The sequence below is a fragment of the Sciurus vulgaris genome (genome assembly GCF_902686455.1).
Source record: "Sciurus vulgaris genome assembly, chromosome: 4".
Lineage (NCBI taxonomy): Eukaryota > Metazoa > Chordata > Mammalia > Rodentia > Sciuridae > Sciurus > Sciurus vulgaris.
This window is the reverse complement of record NC_136464.1, coordinates 104,614,244-104,629,081: the sequence shown is the minus strand read 5'-3', so window position 1 is coordinate 104,629,081 and position 14,838 is coordinate 104,614,244. Positions and strand designations below refer to the sequence as shown.

General features: G+C 37.9%; 1 protein-coding gene across 2 annotated transcripts in view; it reads right to left on the bottom strand.

The window, feature by feature from the left end:
• The window catches only part of CDK8 (cyclin dependent kinase 8), a 182,004-nt gene extending 173,344 nt beyond the window's left edge, over positions 1 to 8,660 (bottom strand). For both annotated transcript variants that reach the window (XM_079136683.1, XM_079136684.1), the window contains exon 1: positions 8,530 to 8,660. In XM_079136683.1, coding sequence (XP_078992809.1) covers positions 8,530 to 8,657 — 128 coding nt within the window. In that variant the 5' untranslated portion in view covers positions 8,658 to 8,660. The remainder of the gene's footprint in view (positions 1 to 8,529) is intronic.
• Positions 8,661 to 14,838: the final 6,178 nt, after the last annotated feature.

Here is a 14,838-nt window from a genome sequence, read left to right as displayed (position 1 = left end):
TTGGTTTTCCTTAAAACCAGAAGCCTTATAATTTTAAAAACAGTGTTTCAATATATACCCTCTATCTCCTCCAAAATGACTTATTTAATATAAACCATAATAATACTGCTTGACAAGTTTTCTTTTTATTAAAACCTTTAGTTCTGTAGACAACCTGTAAATTCAGGTATATAGAAACACCCACTGTAGGCCCTGTATCATGATATGAAGAATTTTTCTCCAGGGGCTGGGGAGATAGCTTCGTCGGTAGAGTGCTTGCCTTGTAAGCACGAGGCCCTGGGTTCGATCCCCAGCACCCCCCAAAAAAAAAAAAAAAAAAAAAAAGAATTTTTCTCCAAAGGATGTTTATTTGCTAGAATTCATAGGCTATAATAAAGTTATAAATTTTAGACAGATGAGTAACCCAGTTATGCTAAGTAGTAGTTAACCTAAATAATTATTCACCTAACAAAAAACTTAAAATGTGAAACAATCATACTATGTAAGCCAAGAAGATCAAATAAAACTAAATGCCATTATATTTTCCATAATTTTAGAAATACAGGTTTGATTCACTAACAGATTCATTCACAAGGTACATTCCAAAAAAAAAAAATATTTTATTCTTTCTCATAGCTCAATTGTTAAATACCTGGACCATCCATTTGGAGTCAGCTTACAGGTTGCCTTTGCCTTTGGTTTTTTCCAGTTCTGTTCAGGGTATCGATGTAGACAGTCCAAATTTTGTTTCCCTTGGTATGTTCATAAAGCACTGCATTTCTACTCTGCTATAATATGCCTCAAGTTCTTAGTTTCAGTAAAGTTAGAAGAAAAATTTTCAAATGTGAATTTCAGGTTCACACACACAAAGTATGAAAGAGCTGTCACCACTTGGCAATGTACCAGTAACGGGGAACCCAATCACTGCCCTAGAGGAAATCTATAATCTCTAGCCCATGAACATTCATCAGTAAGACCCAAAGGACATATAAACATTAACCACGTATACACTGAGGTAGTTACATAATATATCAACGAAAGACAAACTATGTTTTGCAGGGTAATGAGTGAAGAGGGAATATTGGAATTGTATGTTAAGATGTAGTAGTTAGGATTTCTGAGGTTACACATTAGAACCTATTTTAATTGAAGGAAAAAAAGTTCAGCACTAAGAGTTACCTGAGAAAAAGTCAGAGTGGTCTGATTTGATATAGTAACAGCTCTATAAATATGTATTTCAAAATCAGTGCAACAGATCATGGTATGAACATTGTCCTAGAATACTGCAGGCTAATAAAGTCATGTAGACAAAGAACAAAGATCTTATTCCTAAACCAGAACCAAGGCAAAGTCATTCAAAACTGGTCCTCAGCTACTTTAAATATGACCCAGAAATTCTAATCCCAGGTAAATATCCAAGAGAACTGAAAATATATGTCCACATAACAACCCAAATATGAATGCTCTTAATAGCATTATTTATAACAGCCAAAAAGTGGAACTAACTCAAATGTTCAACTAATAAATGGATGGAACAAAATGTGATATAGCCACACAATGCAATATTATTCAGCCAAAAAAAGTATGACATACTAATACATGTACTACAAGTATGACCCTTAAAAACACTGAACTACGTAAAAGACAATGGACACAAAAGGCCACACATTACAAGATTCCATGTATATGAAATGTACAGAACAGGCAGATCCACAGTCAAAAACTAGTGGTTGTCAATGACTGTGAGGAGGCAGGAATGTGGAGTGAACACTAAGGGGTATAGGTTTTCTTTCTGGGATGATGAAAATGTTCTGGAATTAGTGTTGATGGCTATACAGCCTTGTAAATATACTAAAAACCAACAAATCAAACACTTTAAAAGGATGAATTTTATGGTATGTAACTTACATCTCAATTTTTAGAAGGAAATTTTCAGCATATTTTCTGCTTTGACACATCTGAAGGACATGACAATGCCATCTGTAAAAGCAGCTTACTACAGCAGGGACTTTTTTGGCAACTGTTGATAATAGCTGTAGTAAAGAATATTGAGATTCATTCATAATGCCAAGGACTGTTCAAGTATTAAAGTCGAAATAAAAGGTGAAAGCCACCTTTTAGTGATAAGATAAAGAACTGCTTCAAGGTGACAAAAGATATGTACAGACAAAAGAGATCATAGTGATTCTGAAATAACAAAGAGATGACCAAGGTCTACCTAAGCTGGTGTGAAGGAAAGGATTTATAAATTGTTCTGAAGGAGCAAAGGACAGTAGGATATTCTCTAGCAGCAGCTAAGAACAGAAAAAAAGAGTAAAGCAACAATGAGTATTAGATTCAATAATGAAAGGCACACTAAGAGAAAGATGACACAAGTCACAAGGAATAATAGATATTTATCAACATTTATTTGGACATAATGTATCACATTTCAAATGTTTGCAAATCAGAATTCCGAACTCATTTGCTCACAGAAGTAATGTTCCAAGAACTTAAGCATACAAATGGCCTGTAATAATTTATAATTTTTCGTTATTTCTATTTTCTTAACTGAAATTGAGCATACCAAAAGCTCTACCTCCCACCTCTGCATAACAGAGCTCCAACAAATGAAATACAACTACTTTGATTAAACTCAAACTGGGGAAGAACATTTTACCCCTTTCAATCTGTTTCTACTACCACTTCAGCAATACAGCAAATGCCAGTTCCTTACTCCTCACGGAAATGAGGCCAAAGCAAAATCATTTGCCAACCACAGCCACTAGCAAAATGAAGTTCTGCCATGGCAGTTTTACATATGAGAGGAATTCCTAACTCAGACACTTCAGTTTCTGTAGCTGCTTATAGAGTATGGCCAACAATCTTGTGATGGAAAACTGTCACACTCACACACACAATTAAGGTGTTCAGTGTATGCTGAAAAGTGTGTCCCACTGTTGAAAGTACAGACCTCATCATGGTCAGCGGGTGCAATGGGGCATTTGTAGTACTTGCACATACTACCACATACACAAGGTTCAAAGAATACTGCCAAGGGAAAATAAGTGGAGAAGGTATAAGAAGAAAAAAATCAAATCCAATAAATTCACTGGGGTCAGCAGGAAAAAATTTTACAACTCCCTCTTCCTATTCCTCTGGTGATAACCTTTCTGAAGAGATCTTCCCCATCTTCTAAGATCTAATCAAATGCAGCCACCTTTGAGAGGCTTTTCCCAACAACCCTAAGCAGTTAGAGGTTTCCTTCTGTGTTCCAATAATATCTTGTATTAATTATCATAATGCTTATCAAATAGCTATAGTTTTATTTACAAGTTTGTTTCCTCAAATAATGGAATATTTTTATCTTTGCCTTCCTAAAACTTTGGGCAGTGTTTAGCACATAAAAGGGTTCAAAAAATGTTTGCTGAACAGATTAGTGGATTTCTTCCAATGTTGGAAGGCATAGTAATAAAACTTACATGAACAAATTCCAAATGAATTAATTTGCCAGTCTTGCTACTAAAAAAATAAGATCTAATCATGAGACCCAAAATGGCCTAAAATGGGTTCAATCCTCAGCACCACATAAATAAATTAATTAAATAAACAGTAGATCTGAAGGCAATGAATATCCAAGGAAGATTAATTCAACTGCAAGTAGGTAAGAAGTGCATGGTTAATATTTTCTTATATTTTTAGGAGGTTATAATGAGTTCTCCTTATTGGACATATCAATTCTCCAGTGATGAAAAGAAACTTATTACATGTTGTCTTTGGCATTTCTGATACCTAAAGAAATATTTAAATAAAAATGAACTAATTAGATACAGGGCTCAACAATATTCAGAGGGGAGAGGAAAAGGGTGAAAGAGTAAAGACTTGTTTCTACTAGATTCCTCTGGGGTCAAAAGATTCTAACCAAGTTCTAGGTGGTTTTGTTTGTTTTTGAGACAGAACCTCTCTATGCTGCCCAGGCTGGCCTCAACTCACCATCCTTCCTTCTCAGTCTCCCAAGTACCTGGGACTTCAGGCATGTGACATTGTGCCAGCTCTGAGTTTTGACTATAGTTAAAAAATTAAAGCTGAATTCAAGATTTGAGGCCAGCCTCAGCAAGTTAGTTAGACTCCCGACTCAAAGTAAACAATAAAAAGGACTGGGATATAGCTCAATGAGTGGTAAAGTGCCCCTGGGTTCAAACCCCAATAAAAATAAAATAAAATAAATTAAAAAATGAATTAAAGCTCCAATATAGATTGAATCAGATGAGTCCCTGTAATGGCCACTAAAGGAATGGTTACCAGTGTGAGCAAACACTAGCCCAGTGTCAAGGTAGCATAAATCATGTGAAGGAAAAAAAAAAAAAATTATCTCTCTCTTTATATATATATATATATATATATATATATATATATGTATTACTGATGTATTACTGAAGTCCTCTCTACAATTAAGGAAACTAAGGTCTATAAAGGCAAATGATTTGCCCAAAGTCATACCACTAGCAAAGACAAAGTCTGAAGGCAAACCCAGGTCTCTAGGATCCCTAATTTAGAGTTCCTTCAATTCAACAAAGAGTTTTCATATCCTAACACAATTTTCATTAGACTTTGGTACATGTGTACATGCGCATGCACACACACGCATATATACATACTCATGTACATACATATATACAGATACACAAGTATGTGTGTAGGGATATATATATAGACACAACCATAGAGCTACATATACACTTTAACAGCACCCGAAAAAACTAGGTAGAGCTGATCAGAAATGTACCCAAAAAGTACACCTGAAAAAAACTAGGTAGAGCTGATCAGAAATGTACCCAAAAAGTACACTGGTTTATTGAAAAGAATAGTTCCATGCATGGTAAGGCATTCGTATTTTCTGAATTACCCAACAGAAATCAAACTCCACATCTATGTATATTTACTTACTATACTAATTATATGAAAAGTATGGGCTACCAAGTTAAAGATCTATAGGTAATCCTTTAATCCTAGCTGACATGTATACAATTAGCCATGCACCAGGCAAATCTGATTAACATTCTAAGCCTCAGTTTTCTTACCTGTAAAGTTGAAAACTAACAACTTTTCTTGTGAGGATTAAATAGATGATGAGCATAAAGCACTTCATGCAGGACATTAATTATTTAATTACTCAATAATTCAGCTATTATCATCATCACTGCCAACAAAGGATTTACAGGGGCCATTTGAAGGAACAAATTTTCTGAGTTTTCTAAAACTGCCCCCAAAAAGTTTTCTGTGTATTTCTCTCATGCACACAACAGTCCCAATTATATAAATTTGGTCTTCTAAACACAGATTATAAAAGATTAAGAATATTTTTGCTTTCGTATTTTTTGGAGATAAAATTCATTCCAAGTCTATTTTTTAAATTCTCTTAATGTCGAGTGCCTATACTGAGGCACTAGGATTTAAAAATTAATTTTCTATCTTCTTACACTTTACTGTTCTTTCAAATTAAAAAATTTAGTTGTTTAAGTACTGTAAAGAGGATATAACTGACTTACAAAATGAACCCCCTGCTTCCCAGTGAATTCCCTTTCCGTGTTCAAACACAAAGGACATTCTCTCATTTATGGTGATATGAGAACAAATTACTTCCAAGATGTACTATACATTTATTTTAACTATTAAAATCAGAAATTAATGCAATTAGGCTGGGGTTGTGGCTCAGCTCAGTGGTAGAGCACATGCTTAGCTTGTTTGAGACACTGGGTTCAATTCTCAGCATCGCATACAGATAAATGAATAAAATAAAGGTTCATCAACTAAAAAAAATTTTAAAGAAAGAAATTAACACAATTAAAATCAGAATTAACAAAATTACAAAAGGCCCTTTTTTTCCTGCATGTACTCCCACCTCAAATAAAGTATTTCCTCTTCCCTACATTCCTTAAGATACTGATTTTATTGTTAAGTGTGGTAGTGTAAAGAGCAATGTTACTAATTCATTAAATCCAAGAAATACCTTTACAGCTATTTTATTTCCTAAAACTTATTTTAAGAAGCTAATCCCTCTGGTCTAAATTCTTTTACCAATTAACCATGCTCATTGAACAACTTTAAAGACACAACATTTGCAAATATTCAATTTAATAGTCAAATATATCCAAACAAAATTTATTTACAGGATTTCATTTTATTGTAAATCCCACAATTCTCTTTGAAGGTGTTACTGACCAAGTTCCTAGAGTACTGTGTAATTTCAGTAGAAGAATATATAATTTAATTTAAAAGTAAATCAATACTAGAACCAAATTATTCAATCATCTTATTATAAAAGATTAAACTGCCACAAATTTTATTTTACCAGGACTAAAATACATTAAATTACATTTCCCTGACATAAGATCAAAAGAACCTCATAAATACAATGCAGTATTTTACCAGAGTGAGGTTATTTAAAAAAAGTCAAATTGAAAAATATTCCCTCTGGAAAACAAAAACAGTTTTAAATAATTTGAAAATTCTCTTGACATTTGATCCATTACAAAAAAAGTTCATCATAAACAGAATCATTAAAGGTTGCTGGAAAACAAACCCAAAGGATTACAAACAAAAAGTCCCTTTTATTTTTCAAAAACACAATGATACTTTGCAGCCATCACAAAGGATTAAGAAATATACACTATGCCTTCAGCTATTTTTAAATTGTATGATTCTTCTCACATTAACAGTTTAATTTAAAACCTGACATCAAAATATAAAATGTGTTTAAAAGTACCTCCTTTATATTAAATACATAATATAACAGATTTTAAATAAAACAGAATCAAAGTTAAAACAAATTTACACGTTATTACCTTAAATTTGTGAAAACGGCTTCTTTCATAGGGATTAAAAATAAAGTCACTAAAATATTATAAAACAGATGACAAGATTGGTAAATGCACTATAACATCTAAACTCACAGGACTGGAGATGTTATGAATATACCCCAGATTATAAAATGTTGGGGAACAGGGAGATGGTTTGAGTCTTTTGAAACACAGTATGTAGTAAGTTAAAAAAAAACACTTTTATAAAAAGCATGTCATTACCATGTAAAACTTCAATGAGAAATCTAATTAGACAGCAGATTCAGCAGTATCTCCAGACACTGATATCTCAAATGTCAGTGGACTATCCATTCCTCTAAATAGTACTTTTAAATACGTGTGGCACCCGGAGTATCAAGTTTTCAAATCCCTACCTTGTACCCATATCTGTATCACTTAACTGTTGCATAAAAGAAATAGTCCAAATTAATTAAAGCTACTTTCTCTTGGAGTCCATTTTAAATTATTTTAGAAAGGTAGTTCAGTAAATCTAAGAAAAATGTTGAATAAAACATACACTTCCCTTTCCAATATCCATACTAAAGTATTTACAAATATGGCATTTCCCCCTGAGGGAATTTCAGCTTTATGAATGGTTGGTTTCATTTTTTGGTGCTTATGTAGTTCTGAACATATCCTAATTTATTTTTTAAAAAAAATTTTTAAACATCAAACAGCAACTAACCAAACTACTGGTGATGTTCAAGTAAAGCTACTTTGTTTCTAATAAAATCTAAAGATTATACAATAAGCTATGAATGTGACATTATCTTTCCAACAATTTTCTATAGTGTTAAAAGCAACAGAGACAACATCCATTTTACAGGAGGAAAACAAAGAGTTAAAATATATTTTCCTCCCCAACTAAGAATTGCCTTCTCTTTTGTCAATATTACAATACATTCATCTACTGACAAAGGAAAAATGAACAATTCTCTAGCCTGCTTAAGAAACTAAATTGGAAGCATTACCAGTGATAGATTTAATTAAGTTATTTCTAGAGAAGAATATTTAAAGCAAAGAGATTATTTAAAGTTCACTGCCAGCTGCTAAATTTGGGGCAAACAGCCTGAACAAGGTAGCCCCTATTTGTCACTTGCCTTTTTCCCCACCACCCACCCTGCACCAAACCCCCATTGTTCTATGTAAAAACTCATAGCTAATGGTATCTAAATAGCAACTGCTACGTTTATGTTGCAGATGATCACTATGAGGAACTCTCCAGAAACACATTTACTTGCTGCCTTCTTTCCCCCCAATAAAATAGAAATTTGATAATAAATTTATCACAAACTGGTGGCGTTGGGGGGGTGGGGAGATCACAGCTTCCCTTCCAGACTGATGGATGTCACTCCAGAGGCGGGTGAGGAAATACCCACAAGGTTACCATAATAAATCGACGCGGGGGGGGGGGGGGATAACAAGTTTGTATTTTATAATGAATTAAACAGAAAAGAAAATTACTCGAAAAGTGCCCATGAGGTAGACTCCTTTTCCCTCTTGCCACCACTGTGGAACACCGACGCAGCATTTCTTACGGGTTTGGATCCCTTGGGCACCACTTCCTCCCCAAACCTCGCTGGCGGGGACAGAAGAGAGCGTCGAGGAAGTAGAAACCCGGCACCCCGGTGGCCCCTTTCCCTCAGGCGACCTGCCTCGGCCTGCGGGAGCGCAGCACAGAGCCGACACCCGCACAGACACAAACACTCACCCATCTTTCCTCTTGGCTTTGTAGACGTGACCATAAGTGCCTCGGCCAACTTTGCAGCCCTCGTATTCAAACAGGTCCTCGACCCGCTCCCGCTCGCTGCTCAGCTTCACTTTAAAGTCATAGTCCATTGTCACAGCCTCCGAGGCCGGGGGACTGGGTCGGGGGGCCGGGGGGCCGGGGTGGGGACCGGGGAAGCAGGGACAGCCGCAGCCCCCGGGAACCCGCCCGCTCTACACCCGCCGGCCGCAGCACCAGCCCGACTGATGCGGCAAGAGCAGGAGGCCCCGCGAGAGCGCCAGGGACATCCAGGGGAGCAGCGGGGAAGAGGGCGACCAGGGGAGGACGGAGCGGCTCCCCTCGGGTGAAGGAGAGCCGAGGGACGAGAGCTGGGGGTGGGGAGCTGGTGTCTCTGCCCTTGTCCCCGCGGGCTCCCAGGGCGCCGGCACTCCTGCTATCTACCGGCCGCGCGTCCTGCTCCCACTGTGGTGGGAGCGATGGGAGCGGCGGGGCGGCCACGGCGGGCTCTCCTCCCCTCACACGCGCACTCACGCTTCACCCTCTCTCACACACGCGCTCACACTCACTCACTCACTCACTCTCCCATACACTCAAACAGAAAGGCAGCGCCGCACAACAGCCGGTACCTCCTCACAGAGGAGGGAGGGCACTCGCGGAACACGGCCGCAGCTGTCGCAAAAACGTCGCGAAGCCTCGGGCTGCCTCTGGCCCTCCCTTCAGCGGGCTCCCGCGACAGCTGGCCGTCCCTGCTGGCGCCCGCACCCCAAGGGCCGCGTGGAAGGAGCGGGGGAGCCACTGCCCAAAGCTGCCGCCAAACGCACCACGTGAACCCGCCCCATCGGTGGCCGGGCCACAGACTACAATGCCCAGAATGCCCTGGCCGCAGCTGTGACCGCCCCTTCTACGACTCCGCCCCGCACGGTGAGAATATGGAGCTTTGCATGATGGGATTGGTAGTCCGAGTTTCGGCGAGTTTCAGTCTGGGAATTACACCCCCACACAACTTCTAACTGCTATATCCCCAAAGTCTGATTTGGGCTCTAAATTTAACCAAAGAGATTCACCTGTGAGGCAGACTAGTATGTGTTAGAATCAGTTTTGTGCCACTTCCGAACTCCAGATTTTAAAGGGCATTGTCAGTATCCAAAAAGCCTATATATATATGTAAACAGCTAAACATTTCGCGGACTATAAATTGGGACCCTTTGGCGTTCACAATCCGATAAGGACTGCACAGTGATATCAAGATACTGATGCCAGTTAAAATGAATCCATGACGAGTGTCCACGTTACTCCTAAGGATTTATTACCCTAGTGCTTCCCATTCACGTAGAGGGGACATTATTTTGAGAATGGCGTACTGCACTTCTACCTGTAGCACCACCAATTTCAGCTATGATTACAGTAATGTATCTAAATCCATGGGTGTTGGTTTGTTAATAATTTTGAGATACCCAAGATGTCTGCTGGAGGAGTTCCAATATCTTGATAATAAACCCTCATTTTGTTTTACTCCTCTCTTTTGCACGCTTATTTTTAATTTTTGGTTTCCATATGTTAGCATTTCCACTAAAGATCCCCACTCCCCAAAGGGAATATTATCTTTCTTCCTTTAAAACTCCCATAACAGTTCCCCACCACCAGCACCAGCACCTTTCCCGTGGTACTCATCAAATTCTGTTTTGTCTTTATTTTCTCTTCCTTGCTGGATTATAAATTCCTATAAGAAGTCATATTTGCTTCTCCCATAACTCCTGATATCACGTCTAGGTTATGGTGCACAGTATACATTTATTAAACAAATGTATAGACATTTTATGTCAAAAAATATCCATGCAAAGATGATGATGATGATGATGGTATTATTTTGTGAAAAATTCATGGAGAAAATTAGTGACTTAACTACATGTTTAAATAAAGTTGTTTTGGGAACTTGGGGTGTGGCTCGGTGGAGTGCTTGCCTAGTACATGCCAGGATATGGGTTCAATTCCCAGCACCACCAAAAAAAAAAAAAAAAAAAAGTTGTTTTTGTCTAGTATACAAAGTATTATTTAGTGTTAAGTATACTGATTCTGGTTAGATGGGACTGGGTTTAAATCCTGCTTTACTGTTTATTAGTAGTTTGTCCTTGGAGCCTATAGTTTGTTGTTGTTTTTTGCTTTTTTGTAAAATGGAGATATGAAAGGCCCTGGTTTACAGTAAGTGCACAAGAAATGTAAGCTCAAAAAACATAATGTTTGCTTTTATTTCATGATGTAAATTAGATGATTCTCTAGCAGGACCCTCCCCTTTGCATCTTGAAGAATAAGGGGTTCTTTTTTTTCTAAATATGGAATTAGAGTAGACTTTCAGAAAATATTGTTTCATGTTTTTTGAGGGACGTGTCTTTTTGTCCAGGTATTTACTCATATATCTTGAGAAATTCAACCACCATCCTGGAGGAAAGACTGTGAAAAAGCACGGGGCTCTGCTTGGCCCTGCGCTGTTGGGTCCCTTCTACCTCCTCTCCTACCTGCACATAACATTTTGGGACACTGAAAGTCTCAGACTTTTGAAAATGTATTTTTGACTAGTTTTGTCTTTCTCTACTCTGTGGATGAAGGTAAAAATTCCCATTGAAGAAACTGAGTAAACTGATTCCTGGAGTAGGATAGGAAGCTGACCTTGAACTAAGAGAAAGACCTGCTTTTCTCTATGATCCTAGAGTAAGAGTTAGTGATCTAGACTCCAGGTTGGACTTATATGGTGGTATGATATAAGCTGGTCCTGTGATACAGTATTGGGATGGGGAGCGCAGGAAGAAATAGTCATTGGGGGCCCTTTAAAATGAGCCAATGTGTTGGGAACAGTAACATCTAATATCATTTTGTGTCTCTCATAGCAATTCCCTACTGTGATCTTCAGGCTATTAACTTGGTCTTAGTGGTGGAGTCTGTGTCCATAGTTGGAGGAAAGGGGGAAAATGGCAGCCAGACTCAATGATACAAGATAAGAAGCAGCCCACAGAGCCAAAGCAATGAGCTAGGAATGGCTGTGACAAATATTATTATTCCAAAATGTTGAGGAGTAGAACCCATGTTTAGGATGAACTTCCTACATATCCTAGGATGGAGGTTGGGACTTAATTGTTATTTGAGTGATTTGAACCATCAGGGACACAGAGTTGTCATTTCAGCTTAATTTTCAACCCCAGATCATAGTGATGTCCCATATCTCTTTGCTCCATGATGACCTCTCACCATATTGTAATTTTTGACCTTCATTGGTCCAAGTTCCAAGTGATGCCCAAATAATGCTCATGACTTCTTTGCAGTGTGTTCCATTTGCATTCTAAATATGACATCGCTAGTGTTAACATAACTCCCAAAAAAGAGCCCCATATTTTAACTGCCTCTGGTACTATTTCTCTGAGATATTTTGCTGTCATCTCAAACAAAATTTCTGAAACTAAAATGTCAACTTGTCCCCTGAACCTCCCAATTTCTATGATTGGTGATGACAGAAATAGTCATTCAGTTCTTTCTGCCAACCCCTTTCATTCAGGTTTTCATGCTCCTACCTCACCACCTTTAACTTTTCTCAAAAGATGAGGTATTTCCTCATGTGAACTCTGACCTTTGCAGCCTGCTGGTTCCAAGGTGCATCTCAAATGCCTAACTTGGTCATGAAGCCGTTCCTGAATTTTTGCAATTGAGTGTAAACTTTCTTGACCATGAACCTCCATCCCAGCCTTGGCACCATTTCATTTTATTTGTACCTCACTTAGAAACCTCACAACCACCTTGTATTTTTAGTCATTTATTTTATGTACTTAAAAAACATGCCCTTTAATAAATTTAATGATTGAGTCTCTGACTTAATCAGCTCTATCTCCCCTACAGCGCCAAGCACATAGTTTGCATAATTACATTTAATTAGAATGTGTTCCATTGGATTGGCTTCTATAAAGGTTAAAATGGACCTTACTAATAATAAATGTGGGACAGTCATTTTAAAACATCTTGCATCTTGACTGTGAACATGTACTTTTTACAGCAAATCTTAGTTCTTCATGATATATTAGTGGAAAAACCTGGGCAGGTCCTCCCATAGTTGCTCACTTTCAGCCTCTGCAATGTTGAATTCCACTTTAATACTCAATATCAAAGCATGTTTTCAATGGAAGGCATCTAATCTCCCATTCCGCAGGTAGGACATTCATCACCTTTATCATCAAAAAGCACGAATGAAACAGCTACACATGAGCAGAGTGTTAGACACAAGATAGAGCAAGTTAGATAAACCAACATTCTATAGTCTTTTACAGAAACTTTTTAAAGAAAACATTGATGCAAAACATTTCCATGTGAACTGTATAAGCATCCAGACTATGATTTAGAACTTGGAAACAGCCAGAACTAAAACAAAAACAAACAAGCAAGAACTAACCAAAAAACGCACCACTTTCAAAAATCGCTTCCTTTTCTTCTGATCATCATGTGAGCATCATTGGCTCTTGTGAACTCACTTCCTCCACATGACTAGAAATATGACCATCAACAGTTTCTGAATTTCACTTAGACAATGTCACTAGGAACTGATTCTGTTTCTCAGTTCTAGTTCTGAAAATCCCAGGAGGGGCTCTGCTCCAGCTGTGTTGGGGTATCTAGGCCAACCAAACATGGCAGGGAAATATAAGAACATGAGAGCACCTTTGTCAGGACAGGTGAAAGAGTAGGGGTAGAGAACTTGCAGGAAAATGGAGAAACTCTAAGTGTTATGAAAGGAAATAAAATAGGGCAATGTAATAGAAGGTGGGTTCAAGAGGGGATTAAAGTGGTGGATGGCCATGGCCTCTCCGAGAAATGATGCTTAGGCTGAGACCTGAATGTTGTGAGACAGAACCTGCCAAGATGAGGGAGCAGAGTAGTCCAGTCATATCAGACACACAGCAAGAGCAAAGGCCTTCAACTGAAATGAAGGGACATAAAGATGGCTGTGTGATGAGGAAGTTGTAAGTAAGGGGGGACATCATGTGGGTGAGGACTGAGGCAGAGAGGTCTGGGTCATTTAGGAAATTTTAGATCATAGGAAGGGGATTGGATTTTTTTATGGCAATGGGAAGCCACTGCAAGAGTGTAAAGAGGGGAGAGACCAGACATTATTTATGCATTATAAAGGATATCCTGGATGATGAAGGGAGGTTGCATAATGGGTACTAAAATACAGTTAGATAGAAGCAACAAGTTCTAGTGTTCTATGGCATAATAGTATGATTTTAGTTTACAATAAGTTAGTATGCATTTTATAGAACTAGAAGTTCAAGTTTACAAAGAAATCATAAATATTTAAGGAGATGGAAATTCTAGTTACCCTAATTTAATCATTGCACTTTATATACATATAGCAAATAATTACTGTACCCCACAAATATGTACAAGTGTTATGTGTCAGTTCAAAACTTTTAAAAAGAAAAAAGAATATCCTGACTGAAGAATGGATTGTCAGAGGCAAAACAGAAAGATGATAGATGATGGATGAATAGCTAGCTATCTAGCTAGATAGATGGGTGTAGAGTATAGATAATAGGACTTGCTGGGTAGCTGAATGGGAAGTAAAGAAAAAGAAGAAACCAAAACAATTCCTGTGGAGGGAAGATTTGGAGAGGAACAAACTTAGAAGGAAAAAATGTAAGCGTTCCATTTTGAACTTGTCAAATATGAGACATCTCAGCAATCTAAGAGAACGTATTTAGTAGGAGTTGGATATGGGGTCTAAAGCTCAAAGAAAGATCAGGACTGGAGTTGAGAATTTAGAAATCAGCAGCCATACGGGTTGATTAGGCCACCCACAAAGCATGTTATAGTAAGCAAAGAAGTCCCTGAGAACCTCCATCATTAAAGTACTGAGTAGAGGAGAAGCTAGAAGGGGAAACTGAAAAGAGGAGGCCAGAGGGCTAATTGGGAAACCAGGGTTTATGATGTTACAAAACCCAAGGGAAGAACATGTTTTGGAAAGGAGGGATGGTCTATAATCTTGAATGCCACCAAAATGTCAAGCAAGATAAAGAGAGTACTGTTAAATTTATCACAGTGTTTCTCAACCTTTTTTGAAATTATTTCCCCCTAAGTAGCACTTTCAGACTTTTTGATTTCCTAATTGCCCGTCCCCCATGAAATGTTAATACCAAGGATACTCTGATGATCTGTTTATGCACTGTGGCACTTGTAGTATCTTTTAAGATATTGAGATCTTCGTATCTTAGGATATTACCATTTTAATAGCTTTAAATTTTTTAAGAATCACCTTTT